The sequence below is a fragment of the Anomaloglossus baeobatrachus genome, chromosome 1 (genome assembly GCF_048569485.1).
Source record: "Anomaloglossus baeobatrachus isolate aAnoBae1 chromosome 1, aAnoBae1.hap1, whole genome shotgun sequence".
Lineage (NCBI taxonomy): Eukaryota > Metazoa > Chordata > Amphibia > Anura > Aromobatidae > Anomaloglossus > Anomaloglossus baeobatrachus.
Genome location: NC_134353.1, coordinates 974,724,447 through 974,746,167, shown reverse-complemented (window position 1 = coordinate 974,746,167; position 21,721 = coordinate 974,724,447). Strand labels below are relative to the sequence as shown.

The window sequence follows — 21,721 nt, the reverse complement described above, 5'->3', positions numbered from 1 at the left end:
TATTTTCGCCTAGAATGACTAGGCTACAGCAGCAGAAAAGCAGGGGTGCTGAGGCACAGGTTTTTTCTATGCTGCTTGTATTGCAGGGGTTGCAGTGTTCATTTGTACTTATGCTTGTATGCTATACATTGCACTGTATGGTCGATATTCTGGGCTATATTCCCCTAGATGGCTAGTCCACAGCAGCAGAAAAGCAGGGGTGCCAAGGCACAGGCTTTCTATGCTGCTTGTATTGCATGTGCTGCAGTGTTCATTGTACTTTATGCTTGTATGCTATACATTGCATTGTACGGTCGCCATTCTTGGCTCTATGTCCTAGATGGCTAGTCGGCAGCAGCATATAAGCAACACAGGCTTTCGATGCTGTTTTTACTGCATGTGATACTGTTCCACGGCACTGAACCCCATTGTGTGCAATGCTCCCCTGGAGCACTTGGTCAGCCGGGGTCTCTACTAGACGTGGCCAAAGGAACCACCTGTCAACCCTGTCCAAGGACAGGGACGGAGTTGCAATGGGATAGAGACTTGCAGTCCGGACAGGCCATGGGCAATCTGGATCATTGCTCCCTGGCCACCCTCATTGGGAATAAAATCGGTGCTCCGGGGGGGGTCCCAGGAGGCTCTCTGTATGATGAGGCAGACGTAGCTCATCAGGACTTTGATCCTGACAACGCTCTCAATCCGGATACACCGGATGGTGACGCCATAAGGAATGATCCTATAGCGTCCATCAATGGAATGTTGGATCTTTCTCCCTCAGCTCCCCCAGCGGAGGAGTCAGCTTCACAGCAGGAGAAGTCCCATTTCAGTAGCTCAAACGTATATTGAGTATTTTTCTGGCCACGCTGACTTCAGAGAAGCAGTCCAGGAACACCACGCTTACCAGATAAGCGTTTTCTCCAAACGTATTAAGGATACACGTTATCCTTTTCCCCCTGACGTGGTCAAGCGCGGGACCCAGGGTCCAAAGGTGGATTCTCCAATCTCCAGGCTTGCGGCTAGAGCTATAGTTGCAGTGGAGATGGGACTTCACTTAAAGATGCCAGACAGATGGACTCTGGTTGAAATCTGTCTATGAGGCTATCGGCGTGTCGGTTGCTCCGGCATTTACAGCCGTATGGGCACCCTAAGCTTTTCAGCTGTTCTTGCACAGCTGGTTTTGAGCATATGTACATTTGTGCCGCAGGGGCGTCCGTAACCTCGCAATGTCTGCATTGCGACTTACCCTATTAATGCTGTCCTGGAAGGACAGTCGAGGTTTCGGTCCTTCCCAAGCTCTGGCAGGTCCCAATTGTCCTCGTCCAAAAGAGCTGAAAAGCCTCAGAGGGGCTCAGTTTCCGGGGGCTCAATCACGCCCAAGGAAGGCAGCCGGAGGAACCGCCACCAAGGCGGTCTCCTCATGACTCTCAGCTCTCTCATCTCTCCGCATCCGCGGTTGATGGCAGACTCGCTCGCCTTTGGCGACATTTAGCTGCCACAGGTCACAGACCGGTGGGTGAGGGACATTGTGCCCACGTGCACAGGACAGAGTTCTGTTCTCGTCCTCCGACTCGATTCTTCAGAATGTCCCCACCTCCCCACCGAGCCGATGCTCTTCTGCAGGCAGAAAGAGTGGTAATCCCTGTTCCTCTTCAGGAACAAGACACGGCTTTCCTCCAATCTGGTTGTGGTGCCAAAAAAGGATGGCTCTTTCCGTTCCGTTCTGGACCTAAAACTGCTCAACAAGCACGTGGAGGCCAGGCGGCTCCGGATGAAACCCTCCGCTCCGTCATTGCCTCAATGTCTCAAGGATATTTCCTAGCATCAATAGACATCAAAGATGCTTATCTCCACGTGCCGATTGCTACAGAGCACCAATGTTTTCTACGTTTCGTGATGGGAGACGACCATCTTCAGTTCGTAGCTCTGCCATTCGGTCTGGCGACAACCCCACGGGTGTTCACCAAGGTCATGGCGGCAGTGGTAGCAGTCTTGCACTCACAGGGACACTCTGTGATCCCTTACTTGGACGATCTACTTGTCAAGGCACCCTCTCAAGAGGCATGCCAACTCAGCCTGAATGTTGCGCTGGAGACTCTCCAGACGTTCGGGTGGATCAACGACTTCTCAAAGTCAAACCTGTCACCGACCCAATCACTAACGTATCTTGGCATGGAGTTTCATACCCTCTCAGCGCTAGTGAAGCTTCCGCTGGACAAGCAGCGGTCACTACAGACTGGGGTGCAGACTCTCCGTCAAGGTCAGTCGCACTCCTTAAGACGCCTCATGCACTTCCTCGGGAAGATGGTGGCGGCAATGGAGGCGGTTCCGTTTGCGCAGTTTCATCTGCGTCCTCTTATTGGGACATTCTCCGCCAATGGGACGGGAAGTCAACATCCCTGAACAGGAAAGTATCCTTTTCACAGAAGGACTCTCTGCAATGGTGGCTTCTTCCCACCTCATTATCACAGGGAAGATCCTTCCTACCACCGTCTTGGGCGGTAGTCACGACAGACGCGAGTCTGTCAGGGTGGGGAGCAGTTTTTCTCCACCACAGGGCTCACGGTACGTGGACTCAGCAGGAGTCCACCCTTCAGATCCATGTTCTGGAAATCAGAGCAGTGTATCTTGCCCTACTAGCCTTCCAGCAGTGGCTGGAAGGAAAGCAGATCCGAATTCAGTCGGACAACTCCACAGCGGTGGCATACATCAATCACCAAGGAGGGACACGCAGTCGGCAAGCCTTCCAGGAAGTCCGGCGGATTCTGACGTGGGTGGAAGCCACGGCCTCCACCGTATCCGCAGTTCACATCCCCGGCGTAGAAAACTGGGAAGCAGACTTCCTCAGCCGCCAGGGCATGGACGCAGGGGAATGGTCCCTTCACCCGGACGTGTTTCAGGAAATCTGTAGCCGCTGGGGAAGGCCGGACGTCGACCTAATGGCGTCCAGGCACAACAACAAGGTCCCAACCTTCATAGCACGGTCTCGCGATCACAGAACTCTGGCGGCAGACGCCTTAGTGCAAGATTGGTCGCAGTTCCGGCTCCCTTATGTGTTTCCACCTCTGGCACTCTTGCCCAGAGTGCTACGCAAGATCAGATCCGACTGCAGCCGCGTCATACTCGTCGCCCCAGACTGGCCAAGGAGGGCGTGGTATCCGGATCTGTGGCATCTCACGGTCGGCCAACCGTCGGCACTACCAGACCGACCAGACTTACTGTCCCAAGGGCCGTTTTTCCATCGGAATTCTGCGGCCCTGAACCTGACTGTGTGGCCATTGAGTCCTGGATCCTAGGGTCTTCAGGATTATCCCAAGGGGTCGTTGCCACCATGAGACAGGCTAGGAAGCCCACGTCCGCTAAGATCTACCACAGAACGTGGAGGATATTCTTATCCCGGTGCTCTGCTCAGGGAGTGTCTCCCGGGCCTTTTGCATTGCCTACCTTTCTTTCTTTCCTGCAATCTGGGTTAGAAAAAGGTTTGTCGCTCGGCTCCCTTAAAGGGCAAGTCTCGGCGCTATCCGTCTTTTTTCAAAAGCGTCTAGCACGACTTCCTAAGGTGCGTACGTTCCTGCAGGGGGTTTGTCATATTGTACCCCCGTACAAGCGGCCGTTAGATCCATGGGATCTGAACAGGGTACTAGTTGCCCTCCAGAAGCCGCCCTTCGAGCCTCTGAGGGAGGTTTCACTTTCTAGACTATCACAGAAAGTGGCTTTTCTGGTAGCGATCACATCTCTTCGGAGAGTGTCTGAGCTAGCAGCGCTGTCATCCAAGGCTCCTTTCCTGGTCTTCCACCAGGACAAGGTAGTGCTGCGCCCCATTCAGGAGTTTCTCCCGAAGGTGGTATCCTCTTTTCATCTTAATCAGGATATCTCTTTGCCTTCTTTTTGTCCTCATGCAGTTCATCGGTATGAGAAGAATTTACATTTGTTAGATCTGGTGAGAGCACTCAGAATCTACATTTCCCGCACGGCGCCCCTGCGCCGCTCCGATGCACTCTTTGTCCTTGTCGCTGGTAAGCGCAAAGGGTCGCAGGCTTCCAAAGCCACCCTGGCTCGATGGATCAAAGAACCAATTCTTGAAGCCTACCGTTCTGCTGGGCTTCAGGTTCCATCAGGGCTGAAGGCCCATTCTACCAGAGCCGTGGGTGCGTCCTGGGCATTGCGACACCAGGCTACGGCTCAACAGGTGTGCCAGGCAGCTACCTGGTCGAGTCTGCACACTTTCACCAAACATTATCAGGTGCATACCTATGCTTCGGCGGACGCCAGCCTAGGTAGAAGAGTCCTGCAGGCGGCAGTTGCCTCCCCGTAGGGGAGGGCTGTCTTCGCAGCTCTAACATAAGGTATTTCTTTACCCACCCAGGGACAGCTTTTGGACGTCCCAATCGTCTGGGTCTCCCAATGGAGCGCCGAAGAAGAAGGGAATTTTGTTACTTACCGTAAATTCCTTTTCTTCTAGCTCCTATTGGGAGACCCAGCACCCGCCCTGTTGTCCTTCGGGATTTTTGGGTTTTTTCGGGTACACATGTTGTTCATGTTGAACGGTTTTTCAGTTCTCCGATGTTACTCGGAGTGAATTTGTTTAACCAAGTTATTGGCTTTCCTCCTTCTTGCTTTTGCACTAAAACTGGTGAGCCAGTGATCCCACTGGGGGTGTATAGCCAGAAGGGGAGGGGCCTTACACTTTTTAGTGTAATGCTTTGTGTGGCCTCCGGAGGCAGTAGCTATACACCCAATCGTCTGGGTCTCCCAATAGGAGCTAGAAGAAAAGGAATTTACGGTAAGTAACAAAATTCCCTTCTTTAAGCTTGGCTCACTGTCCATTATTTGTACTGCTTCTGTGTACATTGTATTGTTTGTAAGTAATCACCCCCTATAGTGCAAGGTTATAGCCTCTTGAGGCGCTTCCGTCCCTGGGTGTGGGAGGAGGTGGGCCTAGAGTCCACCTACTGTAAACTCTCTGCTTACCTGGGAGATTCAGGCAGTCTGTTTGGAGAACTTGAAGTGAGAAGAATTGAACCTCTGGGAGAAGCTGGGACGTCTCAGAGAGACCTGGCCATTTATCGCTTATTGGATTATATTCATATTTCTGGACTAATTTTACCCTCTGTTTTGTGGATTATGTTATGGACCATTTGATTTGCTTAGAATAAATGCTCTTTGAATTGTACAGCCATCATTTGCTCTGTTGATTGTGTGATATGGGAGAAGGACCCCATCACAGCCGTCTTCCACTGATAATGGAGCAACATATTCAGCACAGTCCCCTCCTGGAATAAAAATGACCTTAAGAACTCCAGATGGAAGGATCTGCTGAGAAATGAGGTCTGCTCTCTGCGTTTAGTTAAAGGGGTCTTCGAGGAGTCTGATAGTAATAACCTATCCTAAACACAATCCCAGTCCTGGAAACCCCCTTTAACCCCAGCCTCCATGATGATGAGCCCCAAGAGGCTTCTTCATTCTTAGGGGTCTGATCTCGGAGTGTAATATGGACGGCTTCTCCTCCTGCAGGAGCTCCAGCCTCCATGATGATGAGCCCCAAGTGGTGTCCTCATTCTTAGGAGTCTTATCTCGGAGTGTAAGATGGACGGCTTCTCCTCCTGCAGTGTCTCCGGCCTCCATGATGATGAACCCCAAGTGGCTTCTTCATTCTTAGAGGTGTGATCTCGGAGTGTAAGATGGACGGCTTCTCCTCCTGCAGTGTCTCCGGCCTCCATGATGATGAACCCCAAGTGGCTTCTTCATTCTTAGAGGTGTGATCTCGGAGTGTAAGATGGACGGCTTCTCCTCCTGCAGGAGCTCCAGCCTCCAGGATGATGAACCCCAAGTGGCTTCTTCATTCTTAGAGGTGTGATCTCGGAGTGTAAGATGGACGGCTTCTCCTCCTGCAGGAGCTCCAGCCTCCAGGATGATGAACCCCAAGTGGCTTCTTCATTCTTAGGGGTGTGATCTCGGAGTGTAAGATGGACGTCTTCTCCTCCTGCAGGAGCTCCAGCCTCCAGGATGATGAGCCCTTAGTGGTGTCCTCATTCTTAGGGGTGTGATCTCGGAGTGTAAGATGGACGGCTTCTCCTGCAGGAGCTCCAGCCTCCATGATGATGTGCCCCAAGTGGCGGCCTCATTTTTAGGGGTCTGATCTTGCAGTGTAAGATGAATGGCTTTTTTCCTGCAGGAGCTCCAGCCTCCAGGATGATGAGCCCTTATTGGTGTATTCATTCTTCGGAGTCTGATCTTGGAGTGTAAGATGGACGGTTTCTATTCCTGCTGGAGCTCCAGCCTAAATGCAGAAGGTTCTGCCAGACAAATTCATCAGATCAATAACGCAGCTGCTGAAAACCCAAATAACAGAGCAGCACACGGGGATCTGAGGCTGCTGGGGCCTCTGGAGTCTGCAAACCTCGAGGTGAAGGATCCTCCGAGGCTGCAGATGTGCATAAACCTTCTGTTCAGCCGCCCCTAAACAACGCTCATAAGCAGAAATTGCTTCATTATTGCTGCGTGCCGTGCCTCCCTGGATGGCCCAGATGGATGGAGCTAGTGGATGGTTGGTGGATGGCCACCATGTCCCAACATGACTGAGACGTCAGCAGGGAGGTGGCAGAGTCATGTTTTGGGCCAGAATCATGAGGAGACAGCTGGTCGGCCCTTTAAAAATATAAAGATTTGGACTGACCACCTTCTTCCATGGTACAAACAGAAGAACCACATCATCCATGGCAAAATCATTTTCATGCAGACAATGCCCCATCTCATGCTGCAGAGATTGGGAACCTTTGGATTATCCTCCAGCAAAAGAACTGAGGTTGGGAAGCCATTCACATCAAAACTGCAGCTCTGGAGGCCGATCACATCACACAGCGGCTCTGGAGGGTGATCACATGGCACAGCAGCTCTGGGGGCAATCACATGGCACAGCAGCTCTGGGGGCAATCACATGCCACAACAGCTCTGGGGGCAATCACATGGCACAGCGGCTCTTGGGGGGGGATCACATGGCACAGCGGCTCTGGAGGGTGATCACATCGCACAGCAGCTCTTGGGGAGATCACATGCCACAGCAGCTCTGGGGGGGCGGTCACATGGCACAGCGGCTCTGGGGGGGCGATCACATGGCACAGCGGCTCTAGGGGGAGATCACATCGCACAGCGGCTCTGGGGAGAGATCACATCGCACAGCGGCTCCAGGGGGGCGATCACATCGCACAGCGGCTCTGCGGGACGATCACATCACACAGCAGCTCTGGGGGGTGATCACATGGCACAGCGGCTCTGGGGGGTGATCACATGGCACAGCGGCTGTGTGGGGGGGGGGGCGATAACATGGCAGAGCGATTTTGGGTGGGGATCACATGGCACAGCGGCTCTGGGGGGCCATCACATGGCACAGCGGCTCTGGGCGGCGATCACATGGCACAGCGGCTCTGGGGGGCGATCACATAGCACAGCGGCTCTGGGGGGCGATCACATGGCACAGCGGCTCTGGGCGGCGATCACATGGCACAGCGGCTCTGGGGGGTGATCACATGGCACAGCGGCTGTGTGGGGGGGGGGGCGATAACATGGCAGAGCGATTTTGGGTGGGGATCACATGGCACAGCGGCTCTGGGGGGCCATCACATGGCACAGCGGCTCTGGGCGGCGATCACATGGCACAGCGGCTCTGGGGGGCGATCACATAGCACAGCGGCTCTGGGGGGCGATCACATGGCACAGCGGCTCTGGGCGGCGATCACATGGCACAGCGGCTCTGGGGGGCGATCACATAGCACAGCGGCTCTGGGGGGCGATCACATGGCACAGCGGCTCTGGGGGCGATCACATGGCACAGCGGCTCTGGGGGACGATCACATGGCACAGCGGCTCTGGGGGGCGATCACATGGCACAGCAGCTCTGGGGGGTGATCACATGGCACAGCGGCTCTGGGGGGTGATCACATGGCACAGCGGCTGTGGGGGGGGGGCGATAACATGGCACAGCGACTTTGGGTGGGGATCACATCTCACAGCGGCTCTGGGGAGCAATCACATCGCACAGCGGCTCTGGGGGGTGATCACATGGCACAGCGGCTCTGGGGGGCGATCACATGGCAGCGATCACATGGCACAGCGGCTCTGGGGGGAGATCACATCTCACAGCGGCTCTGGGGAGCGATCACATCGCACAGCGGCTCTGGGGGGTGATCACATGGCACAGCGGCTCTGGGGGGCGATCACATGGCAGCGATCACATGGCACAGCGGCTCTGGGGGGCAATCACATCGAACAGCGGCTCTGGGGGAAGATCACATGGCACAGCGGCTCTGGGGAGCGATCACATGGCACAGCTGCTCTGGGGAGCGATCACATGGCACAGCGGCTCTGGGGAGCGATCACATGGCACAGCGGCTCTGGGGAGCGATCACATCGCACAGCGGCTCTGGGGGCAATCACATCGCACAGCGGCTCTGGGGAGCGATCACATGGCACAGCGGCTCTGGGGAGCGATCACATGGCACAGCGGCTCTGGGGAGCGATCACATGGCACAGCGGCTCTGGGGAGCGATCACATGGCACAGCGGCTCTGGGGAGCGATCACATGGCACAGCGGCTCTGGGGAGCGATCACATGGCACAGCGGCTCTGGGGAGCGATCACATGGCACAGCGGCTCTGGGGAGCGATCACATGGCACAGCGGCTCTGGGGAGCGATCACATGGCACAGCGGCTCTGGGGAGCGATCACATGGCACAGCGGCTCTGGGGAGCGATCACATGGCACAGCGGCTCTGGGGAGCGATCACATGGCACAGCGGCTCTTGGGGGCGATCACATGGCACAGCGGTTCTGGGGGGCGATCACATGGCAGCGATCACATGGCATAGCGGCTCTGGGGAGCGATCACATAACACAGCGGCTCTGGGGGGAGATCACATCACACAGCGGCTCTGGGGGGAGATCACATGGCACAGCGGCTCTGGAGGGCGATCACATGGCACAGCGGCTCTGGGGGGCGATCACATGGCACAGCGGCTCTGGGGGGCGATCACATGGCACAGCGGCTCTGGGGGAAGATCACATGGCACAGCGGCTCTGGGGGAAGATCACATGGTACAGTGGCTCTGGGGGAAGATCACATGGTACAGTGGCTCTGGGGGAACATCACATCGCACAGTGGCTCTGGGGAGCGATCACATCGCACAGCGGCTCTAGGGAGCGATCACATGGCACAGCGGCTCTGGGGGGTGATCACATGGCACAGCGGCTCTGGGGAGCGATCACATCGTACAGCAGCTCTGGGGGGAGATCACATCGCACAGCGGCTCTGGGGGAAGATCACATCGCACAGCGGCTCTGGGGAGCGATCACATGGCACAGCGGCTCTGGGGAGCGATCACATGGCACAGCGGCTCTGGGGAGCGATCACATGGCACAGCGGCTCTGGGGAGCGATCACATGGCACAGCGGCTCTGGGGGGAGATCACATGGCACAGCGGCTCTAGGGGAAGATCACATGGCACAGCGGCTCTGGGGGGAGATCACATCGCACAGCGGCTCTGGGGAGCGATCACATGGCACAGCGGCTCTGGGGAGCGATCACATGGCACAGCGGCTCTGGGGGGTGATCACATGGCACAGCGGCTCTGGGGAGCGATCACATCGTACAGCGGCTCTGGGGGGAGATCACATCGCACAGCGGCTCTGGGGGAAGATCACATCGCACAGCGGCTCTGGGGAGCGATCACATGGCACAGCGGCTCTGGGGAGCGATCACATGGCACAGCGGCTCTTGGGGGCGATCACATGGCACAGCGGTTCTGGGGGGCGATCACATGGCAGCGATCACATGGCATAGCGGCTCTGGGGAGCGATCACATAACACAGCGGCTCTGGGGGGAGATCACATCACACAGCGGCTCTGGGGGGAGATCACATGGCACAGCGGCTCTGGAGGGCGATCACATGGCACAGCGGCTCTGGGGGGCGATCACATGGCACAGCGGCTCTGGGGGGCGATCACATGGCACAGCGGCTCTGGGGGAAGATCACATGGCACAGCGGCTCTGGGGGAAGATCACATGGTACAGTGGCTCTGGGGGAAGATCACATGGTACAGTGGCTCTGGGGGAACATCACATCGCACAGTGGCTCTGGGGAGCGATCACATCGCACAGCGGCTCTAGGGAGCGATCACATGGCACAGCGGCTCTGGGGGGTGATCACATGGCACAGCGGCTCTGGGGAGCGATCACATCGTACAGCGGCTCTGGGGGGAGATCACATCGCACAGCGGCTCTGGGGGAAGATCACATCGCACAGCGGCTCTGGGGAGCGATCACATCGCACAGCGGCTCTGGGGGGAGATCACATGGCACAGCGGCTCTAGGGGAAGATCACATGGCACAGCGGCTCTGGGGGGAGATCACATCGCACAGCGGCTCTGGGGAGCGATCACATGGCACAGCGGCTCTGGGGAGCGATCACATGGCACAGCGGCTCTGGGGGGTGATCACATGGCACAGCGGCTCTGGGGAGCGATCACATCGTACAGCGGCTCTGGGGGGAGATCACATCGCACAGCGGCTCTGGGGGAAGATCACATCGCACAGCGGCTCTGGGGAGCGATCACATGGCACAGCGGCTCTGGGGAGCGATCACATGGCACAGCGGCTCTGGGGAGCGATCACATGGCACAGCGGCTCTGGGGAGCGATCACATCGCACAGCGGCTCTGGGGGGAGATCACATGGCACAGCGGCTCTAGGGGAAGATCACATGGCACAGCGGCTCTGGGGGAAGATCACATCGCACAGCGGCTCTGGGGGAAGATCACATCACACAGCAGCTCTGGGGGGTGATCACATGGCACAGCGGCTCTGGGGGGTGATCACATGGCACAGCAGCTGTGGGGGGGGGGCGATAACATGGCAGAGCGATTTTGGGTGGGGATCACATGGCACAGCGGCTCTGGGGGGCCATCACATGGCACAGCGGCTCTGGGCGGCGATCACATGGCACAGCGGCTCTGGGGGGCGATCACATAGCACAGCGGCTCTGGGGGGCGATCACATGGCACAGCGGCTCTGGGGGGCGATCACATGGCACAGCGGCTCTGGGGGGCGATCACATGGCACAGCGGCTCTGGGGGCGATCACATGGCACAGCGGCTCTGGGGGGCGATCACATGGCACAGCGGCTCTGGGGGGCGATCACATGGCACAGCGGCTCTGGGGGGTGATCACATGGCACAGCGGCTCTGGGGGGTGATCACATGGCACAGCGGCTGTGGGGGGGGGGGCGATAACATGGCACAGCGACTTTGGGTGGGGATCACATCTCACAGCGGCTCTGGGGAGCAATCACATCGCACAGCGGCTCTGGGGGGTGATCACATGGCACAGCGGCTCTGGGGGGCGATCACATGGCAGCGATCACATGGCACAGCGGCTCTGGGGGGAGATCACATCTCACAGCGGCTCTGGGGAGCGATCACATCGCACAGCGGCTCTGGGGGGTGATCACATGGCACAGCGGCTCTGGGGGCGATCACATGGCAGTGATCACATGGCACAGCGGCTCTGGGGGGCAATCACATCGCACAGCGGCTCTGGGGGAAGATCACATGGCACAGCGGCTCTGGGGAGCGATCACATGGCACAGCTGCTCTGGGGAGCGATCACATGGCACAGCGGCTCTGGGGAGCGATCACATGGCACAGCGGCTCTGGGGAGCGATCACATGGCACAGCGGCTCTGGGGAGCGATCACATGGCACAGCGGCTCTGGGGGCAATCACATCGCACAGCGGCTCTGGGGAGCGATCACATGGCACAGCGGCTCTGGGGAGCAATCACATGGCACAGCGGCTCTGGGGAGCGATCACATGGCACAGCGGCTCTGGGGAGCGATCACATGGCACAGCGGCTCTGGGGGCAATCACATCGCACAGCGGCTCTGGGGAGCGATCACATGGCACAGCGGCTCTGGGGAGCAATCACATGGCACAGCGGCTCTGGGGAGCGATCACATGGCACAGCGGCTCTGGGGAGCGATCACATGGCACAGCCGCTCTGGGGAGCGATCACATGGCACAGCGGCTCTTGGGGGCGATCACATGGCACAGCGGTTCTGGGGGGCGATCACATGGCAGCGATCACATGGCATAGCGGCTCTGGGGAGCGATCACATAACACAGCGGCTCTGGGGGGAGATCACATCGCACAGCGGCTCTGGGGGGAGATCACATGGCACAGCGGCTCTGGGGGGCGATCACATGGCACAGCGGCTCTGGGGGGCGATCACATGGCACAGCGGCTCTGGGGGGCGATCACATGGCACAGCGGCTCTGGGGGAAGATCACATGGCACAGCGGCTCTGGGGGAAGATCACATGGTACAGTGGCTCTGGGGGAAGATCACATGGTACAGTGGCTCTGGGGGAACATCACATCGCACAGCGGCTCTGGGGAGCGATCACATCGCACAGCGGCTCTGGGGAGCGATCACATCGCACAGCGGCTCTGGGGAGCGATCACATGGCACAGCGGCTCTGGGGGGTGATCACATGGCACAGCGGCTCTGGGGGGTGATCACATGGCACAGCGGCTCTGGGGGGAGATCACATCGCACAGCGGCTCTGGGGGAAGATCACATCGCACAGCGGCTCTGGGGAGCGATCACATCGCACAGCGGCTCTGGGGAGCGATCACATCGCACAGCGGCTCTGGGGAGCGATCACATGGCACAGCGGCTCTTGGGGGCGATCACATGGCACAGCGGTTCTGGGGGGCGATCACATGGCAGCGATCACATGGCACAGCGGCTCTGGGGAGCGATCACAACACAGCGGCTCTGGGGGGAGATCACATCGCACAGCGGCTCTGGGGGGAGATCACATGGCACAGCGGCTCTGGGGGGCGATCACATGGCACAGCGGCTCTGGGGGGCGATCACATGGCACAGCGGCTCTGGGGGGCGATCACATGGCACAGCGGCTCTGGGGGAAGATCACATGGCACAGCGGCTCTGGGGGAAGATCACATGGTACAGTGGCTCTGGGGGAAGATCACATGGTACAGTGGCTCTGGGGGAAGATCACATCGCACAGTGGCTCTGGGGGAACATCACATCGCACAGCTGCTCTGGGGAGCGATCACATCGTACAGCGGCTCTGGGGAGCGATCACATCGCACAGCGGCTCTGGGGAGCGATCACATGGCACAGCGGCTCTGGGGGGTGATCACATGGCACAGCGGCTCTGGGGAGCGATCACATCGTACAGCGGCTCTGGGGGGAGATCACATCGCACAGCGGCTCTGGGGGAAGATCACATCGCACAGCGGCTCTGGGGAGCGATCACATCGCACAGCGGCTCTGGGGAGCGATCACATCGCACAGCGGCTCTGGGGAGCGATCACATGGCACAGCGGCTCTGGGGGGTGATCACATGGCACAGCGGCTCTGGGGAGCGATCACATCGTACAGCGGCTCTGGGGGGAGATCACATCGCACAGCGGCTCTGGGGGAAGATCACATGGCACAGCGGCTCTGGGGAGCGATCACATGGCACAGCGGCTCTGGGGAGCGATCACATGGCACAGCGGCTCTGGGGAGCGACCACATGGCACAGCGGCTCTGGGGGGAGATCACATGGCACAGCGGCTCTGGGGGAAGATCATATGGCACAGCGGCTCTGGGGGAAGATCACATCGCACAGTGGCTCTGGGGAGCGATCACATCGCACAGCGGCTCTGGGGAACGATCACATCGCACAGCGGCTCTGGGGAGCGATCACATCGCACAGCGGCTCTGGGGAGCGATCACATCGCACAGCGGCTCTGGGGAGCGATCACATCGCACAGCGGCTCTGGGGAGCGATCACATCGCACAGCGGCTCTGGGGAGCGATCACATCGCACAGCGGCTCTGGGGGGTGATCACATGGCACAGCGGCTCTGGGGGGCGATCACATGGCACAGCGGCTCTGGGGAGCGATCACATGGCACAGCGGCTCTGGGGAGCGATCACATGGCACAGCGGCTCTGGGGAGCGATCACATGGCACAGCGGCTCTGGGGAGCGATCACATGGCACAGCGGCTCTTGGGGGCGATCACATGGCACAGCGGTTCTGGGGGGCGATCACATGGCAGCGATCACATGGCATAGCGGCTCTGGGGAGCGATCACATAACACAGCGGCTCTGGGGGGAGATCACATCGCACAGCGGCTCTGGGGGGAGATCACATGGCACAGCGGCTCTGGGGGGCGATCACATGGCACAGCGGCTCTGGGGGGCGATCACATGGCACAGCGGCTCTGGGGGAAGATCACATGGCACAGCGGCTCTGGGGGAAGATCACATGGTACAGTGGCTCTGGGGGAAGATCACATGGTACAGTGGCTCTGGGGGAACATCACATCGCACAGCGGCTCTGGGGAGCGACCACATTGCACAGCGGCTCTGCGGAGCGATCACATCGCACAGCGGCTCTGGGGAGCGATCACATGGCACAGCGGCTCTGGGGGGTGATCACATGGCACAGCGGCTCTGGGGAGCGATCACATCGTACAGCGGCTCTGGGGGGAGATCACATCGCACAGCGGCTCTGGGGGAAGATCACATCGCACAGCGGCTCTGGGGAGCGATCACATGGCACAGCGGCTCTGGTGAGCGATCACATCGCACAGCGGCTCTCGGGGGAGATCACATGGCACAGCGGCTCTGGGGGAAGATCACATGGCACAGCGGCTCTGGGGGAAGATCACATCGCACAGCGGCTCTGGGGAGCGATCACATCGCACAGCGGCTCTGGGGAGCGATCACATCGCACAGCGGCTCTGGGGAGCGATCACATCGCACAGCGGCTCTGGGGAGCGATCACATGGCACAGCGGCTCTGGGGAGCGATCACATGGCACAGCGGCTCTTGGGGGCGATCACATGGCACAGCGGTTCTGGGGGGCGATCACATGGCAGCGATCACATGGCATAGCGGCTCTGGGGAGCGATCACATAACACAGCGGCTCTGGGGGGAGATCACATCGCACAGCGGCTCTGGGGGGAGATCACATGGCACAGCGGCTCTGGGGGGCGATCACATGGCACAGCGGCTCTGGGGGGCGATCACATGGCACAGCGGCTCTGGGGGAAGATCACATGGCACAGCGGCTCTGGGGGAAGATCACATGGTACAGTGGCTCTGGGGGAAGATCACATGGTACAGTGGCTCTGGGGGAACATCACATCGCACAGCGGCTCTGGGGAGCGACCACATTGCACAGCGGCTCTGCGGAGCGATCACATCGCACAGCGGCTCTGGGGAGCGATCACATGGCACAGCGGCTCTGGGGGGTGATCACATGGCACAGCGGCTCTGGGGAGCGATCACATCGTACAGCGGCTCTGGGGGGAGATCACATCGCACAGCGGCTCTGGGGGAAGATCACATCGCACAGCGGCTCTGGGGAGCGATCACATGGCACAGCGGCTCTGGTGAGCGATCACATCGCACAGCGGCTCTCGGGGGAGATCACATGGCACAGCGGCTCTGGGGGAAGATCACATGGCACAGCGGCTCTGGGGGAAGATCACATCGCACAGCGGCTCTGGGGAGCGATCACATCGCACAGCGGCTCTGGGGAGCGATCACATCGCACAGCGGCTCTGGGGAGCGATCACATCGCACAGCGGCTCTGGGGAGCGATCACATCGCACAGCGGCTCTGGGGAGCGATCACATCGCACAGCGGCTCTGGGGAGCGATCACATCGCACAGCGGCTCTGGGGGGTGATCACATGGCACAGCGGCTCTGGGGGGCGATCACATGGCAGCGATCACATGGCACAGCGGCTCTGGGGGGCGATCACATCGCACAGCGGCTCTGGGGGAAGTTCACATCGCACAGCAGCTCTGGGGAGCGATCACATGGCACAGCGGCTCTGGGGAGCGATCACATGGCACAGCGGCTCTGGGGAGCGATCACATGGCACAGCGGCTCTGGGGAGCGATCACATGGCACAGCGGCTCTGGGGAGCGATCACATGGCACAGCGGCTCTGGGGAGCGATCACATGGCACAGCGGCTCTGGGGAGCGATCACATTGCACAGCGGCTCTGGGGAGCGATCACATTGCACAGCGGCTCTGGGGAGCGATCACATGGCACAGCGGCTCTGGGGAGCGATCACATGGCACAGCGGCTCTGGGGAGCGATCACATTGCACAGCGGCTCTGGGGAGCGATCACATGGCACAGCGGCTCTGGGGGGCGGTCACATGGCACAGCGGCTCTGGGGAGCGATCACATTGCACAGCGGCTCTGGGGAGCGATCACATTGCACAGCGGCTCTGGGGAGCGATCACATTGCACAGCGGCTCTGGGGGGTGATCACATGGCACAGCGGCTCTGGGGGGTGATCACATCGCACAGCGGCTCTGGGGAGCGATCACATCGCACAGCGGCTCTGGGGGGAGATCACATGGTACAGTGGCTCTGGGGGAAGATCACATGGTACAGTGGCTCTGGGGGAACATCACATCGCACAGCGGCTCTGGGGAGCGATCACATCGCACAGCGGCTCTGGGGAGCGATCACATCGCACAGCGGCTCTGGGGAGCGATCACATGGCACAGCGGCTCTGGGGGGTGATCACATGGCACAGCGGCTCTGGGGGGTGATCACATGGCACAGCGGCTCTGGGGGGAGATCACATCGCACAGCGGCTCTGGGGGAAGATCACATCGCACAGCGGCCCTGGGGAGCGATCACATCGCACAGCGGCTCTGGGGAGCGATCACATGGCACAGCGGCTCTGGGGAGCGATCACATCGCACAGCGACTCTTGGGGTAGATCACATGGCACAGCGGCTCTTGGGGTAGATCACATGGCACAGCGGCTCTGGGGGGAGATCACATGGCACAGCGGCTCTGGGGGGAGATCACATGGCACAGCGGCTCTGGGGGAAGATCACATGGCACAGCGGCTCTGGGGGAAGATCACATGGCACAGCGGCTCTGGGGGAAGATCACATCGCACAGCGGCTCTGGGGAGCGATCACATCGCACAGCGGCTCTGGGGAGCGATCACATCGCACAGCGGCTCTGGGGAGCGATCACATCGCACAGCGGCTCTGGGGGGTGATCACATGGCACAGCGGCTCTGGGGGGCGATCACATGGCAGCGATCACATGGCACAGCGGCTCTGGGGGGCGATCACATCGCACAGCGGCTCTGGGGGAAGTTCACATCGCACAGCAGCTCTGGGGAGCGATCACATGGCACAGCGGCTCTGGGGTGCGATCACATGGCACAGCGGCTCTGGGGAGCGATCACATGGCACAGCGGCTCTGGGGAGCGATCACATGGCACAGCGGCTCTGGGGAGCGATCACATGGCACAGCGGCTCTGGAGAGCGATCACATGGCACAGCGGGTCTGGGGAGCGATCACATGGCACAGCGGCTCTGGGGAGCGATCACATTGCACAGCGGCTCTGGGGAGCGATCACATTGCACAGCGGCTCTGGGGAGCGATCACATTGCACAGCGGCTCTAGGGAGCGATCACATGGCACAGCGGCTCTGGGGAGCGATCACATGGCACAGCGGCTCTGGGGGGCGGTCACATGGCACAGCGGCTCTGGGGAGCGATCACATGGCACAGCGGCTCTGGGGAGCGATCACATGGCACAGCGGCTCTGGGGAGCGATCACATTGCACAGCGGCTCTGGGGAGCGATCACATTGCACAGCGGCTCTGGGGAGCGATCACATCGCACAGCGGCTCTTGGGGGCGATCACATGGCACAGCGGCTCTGGGGGGCGATCACATGGCAGCGATCACATGGCACAGCGGCTCTGGGGAGCGATCACATAACACAGCGGCTTTGGGGGACGATCACATGGCACAGTGGCTCTGGGAGACGATCACATGGCACAGCGGCACTGGGGGGCGATCACATCGCACAGCGGCTCTGGGGAGCGATCACATCGCACAGCGGCTCTGGGGAGCGATCACATGGCACAGCGGCTCTGGGGAGCGATCACATGGCACAGCGGCTCTGGGGGGCGATCACATGGCACAGCGGCTCTGGGGGGCGATCACATGGCACAGCGGCTCTGGGGAGCGATCACATGGCACAGCGGCTCTGGGGGGCGATCACATGGCACAGCGGCTCTAGGGAGCGATCACATGGCAGCGATCACATGGCACAGCGGCTCTAGGGAGCGATCACATGGCAACGATCACATGGCACAGCGGCTCTAGGGAGCGATCACATGGCACAGCGGCTCTAGGGAGCGATCACATGGCAGCGATCACATGGCACAGCGGCTCTAGGGAGCGATCACATGGCAGCGATCACATGGCACAGCGGCTCTAGGGAGCGATCACATGGCAGCGATCACATGGCACAGCGGCTCTAGGGAGCGATCACATGGCAGCGATCACATGTCACAGCGGCTCTGGGGAGCGATCACATCGCATAGCGGCTTTGCAATTGCAATTGGTGTCTCCACATTCAGAAATGCCTGATCTATCAAAATATAAAATCAAGCAATATGATCAGTAAACCGCGTAGCGGCAAAAAAATTCCAAAGCGATTTTAGGCAGCAGCAATTTTTTTGCTAAATGCAATAACAGGCGATCAAAACATGTCTGTGCAAAAATGTTACAATGAAAAACATCAGCTCGAGATGCAAAAACTAAGCCATCACTGAGCCATTGATCCTGAACATGACAACGCTGCGGGTTTCTGAAAATGGTGCAAAAAGTGCGCCACTTTTTTTGGACAAACTTCTGAATTTTTTTTGACCCCTTAGATAACAGTAAACCTATACATGTTTTGTGTCTATGAACTCGCACCGACCTGAGGCATCACACTGACATCAGCATTACCATATAGTGAACACAGTGAATAGAATATCCCAAAAACAATCATACAATAGCAATTTTTTTTTTTGCAGTTTTTCCGCACTTGTAATTTCTTTCCCGTTTTTCAGGACACTATATGGTAAAACTACACCGTGTGCAGAATTATTAGGCAAATGAGTATTGTGATCACATGATACTTTTATACATGTTGTCCTACTCCAAGCTGTATAGGCTGAGAGCCAACTACCAATTAAGTAAATCAGGTGATGTGCACCTCTGTAATGAGGAGGGGTGCGGTGTAATTACATCAACACCCTGTACAAGGGGGGCTTAATTATTAGGCAACTTCCTTTCCTTTGGCAAAATGGGTCAGAAGAGAGATTTGACGGGCTCCGAAAAGTCCATATTGTGAGATGTCTTGCAGAGGGACGCAGCAGTCTTTAACTGGCTAAACTTTTGAAGTGTGATCGCCGAACAATCAAGCGTTTCATGGCAAATAGCCAACAGGGTCGCAAGAAGCGTGCTGGGCAAAAAAGGCGCAAAATAACTGCCCATGAATTGAGGAAAATCAAGCGTGAAGCTGCCAAGATGCCATTTGCCACCAGTTTGGCCATATTTCAGAGCTGCAACGTTACTGGAGTATTAAAAAGCAGAAGGTGTGCCATACTCAGGGACATGGCCAAGGTAAGGAAGTCTGAAAAACCACCACCTCTGACCAAGAAACAGAAGATAAAACCTCAAGACTGGGCCAAGAAATATCTGAAGACTGATTCTTCACAGGTTTTATGGACTGATGAAATGAGAGTGACTCTTGATGGTGCAGATGGATGGGCCAGAGGCTGGATCAGTAAAGAGCAGAGACCTCCACTCCGACTCAGACGCCAGCAAGGTGGAGGTGGGGACTGGTATGGGCTGGGATCATCAAAGATCAACTTGTGGGACCTTTTCGGGTTGAGGATGGAGTGAAGCTCAACTCCCAGACCTACTGCCAGTTTCTGGAAGACAACTTCTTCAAGCAGTGGTACAGGAAGAAGTCGCTATCGTTCAAGAAAAACATGATTTTCATGCAGGACAATGCTCCATCACATGCATCCAACTACTCCACAGCGTGGCTGGCCAGTAAAGGTCTAAAAGATGAAAAAATAATGACATGGCCCCCTTGTTCACCTGATCTGAACCCCATAGAGAACCTGTGGTCCCTCATAAAATGTGAGATCTACATTATATTGTTTACCTGGTGACAATAAACAAGTGAGATGGGAATAGATTTGGTTTTTATTAAGTTGCCTAATAATTCTGCACAGTAATAGTCACCTGCACAAACAGATCCTCCTAAGATAGCCATATCTAAAAAACCCCTCCAACTGCCAAAAATATTAAGCTTTGATATTTATGAGTCTTTTGGCTGATTGAGAACATAGTTGTTGATCAATAATAAAAAAAATCCTCTAAAATACAACTTGCCTAATAATTCTGCACACGGTGTAATAGATTCATTCAAAAGTACAACTCGTCCTGCAAAAAATAAGCTCTCATGGCAAGATTGCCGGAAAAATATAAAAGTTACGACTCTTGGAAGAAGGGGAGCAAAAAAAAAAAATTTGGAAAAACGGAAAATCGCTGTAAGGGGATATACAGGTCACTGCTGGAGGTCGTATGTGATATATACTGGTCTTTGCTGGAGGTTGTTTGTGATATACTGTATATACTGGCCTTTGCTGGAGGCCGTTTGTGATATATACTGGCCTCTGGTTTTTCCTCTGTGATTTGATCGAAAGTTGGGGTGGGGGAATCACCGTATGTTATTACAATGCCTGAATCATTGCCCCTGTTCTCCTCTCTGCAGTTTCCCTCAAGTGGCGCCTTCACTTTGAGTTTGTGACGGCCCGTGAGCCCGTGGAAGCCCCCACTGTGCCGGAAAACCAAGCGGAGATCATCACGTGGACGGGGGCAGAACACATTGATGTGGACACGTTCAGCTGGGACCTGCCCATTAGAGTATTACCCACCAATCCGCTACTGGCCTCATATGTGTCCCCCGTATCCTCCTCACACTCCATCTGTATCTAACATGGGGGTCGAACTTTTTGGATCTCATCATGACTTGTGGTTACATATTCAGTGCATATTGGATGTGCCCCTCGGCTTTGCATTGCAGGAGGTCGCGCCGCTCCTCCACCTTTTCTATGCAGGAGGTGGGGCCACTCCTCTGCCTCGCATTGCAGGAGGTGAGACCTCTCCTCTGCCTCGCATTGCAGGAGGTGAGACCGCTCCTCTGCCTCGCATTGCAGGAGGTGAGACCGCTCCTCTGCCTCACATTGCAGGAGGTGAGACCACTCCTCTGCCTCACATTGCAGGAGGTGAGACCGCTCCTCTGCCTCACATTGCAGGAGGTGAGACCACTCCTCTGCCTCGCATTTCAGGAGGTGAGACCACTCCTCTGCCTCGCATTGCAGGAGGTGAGACCGCTCCTCTGCCTCGCATTGCAGGAGGTGAGACCACTCCTTTGCCTCGGTTTGCAGGAGGTGAGACCACTCCTCTGCCTCGCATTGCAGGAGGTGAGACCACTCCTCTGCCTCGCATTGCAGGAGGTGAGACCACTCCTCTGCCTCGCATTGCAGGAGGTGAGACCACTCCTCTGCCTCGCATTGCAGGAAGTGAGACCACTCCTCTGCCTCGCATTGCAGGAGGTGAGACCACTCCTCTGCCTCGCATTGCAGGAGGTGAGACCACTCCTTTGCCTCAGTTTGCAGGAGGTGAGACCACTCCTCTGCCTCGCATTGCAGGAGGTGAGACCACTCCTCTGCCTCGCATTGCAGGAGGTGAGACCACTCCTCTGCCTCGCATTGCAGGAGGTGAGACCACTCCTCTGCCTCGCATTGCAGGAGGTGAGACCACTCC

At 57.7% G+C, this 21,721-nt stretch overlaps 1 protein-coding gene across 2 annotated transcripts in view; it reads left to right on the top strand.

Moving 5' to 3' along the window:
- Positions 1-21,133, top strand: part of RGP1 (RGP1 partner of RAB6A GEF complex) — a 79,142-nt gene extending 58,009 nt beyond the window's left edge. For both annotated transcript variants that reach the window (XM_075330512.1, XM_075330522.1), the window contains one exon: positions 20,667-21,133. In XM_075330512.1, the coding sequence (XP_075186627.1) occupies positions 20,667-20,890 (224 nt within the window). In that variant the 3' untranslated portion in view covers positions 20,891-21,133. The remainder of the gene's footprint in view (positions 1-20,666) is intronic.
- The last annotated feature ends 588 nt before the right edge of the window (positions 21,134-21,721 follow it).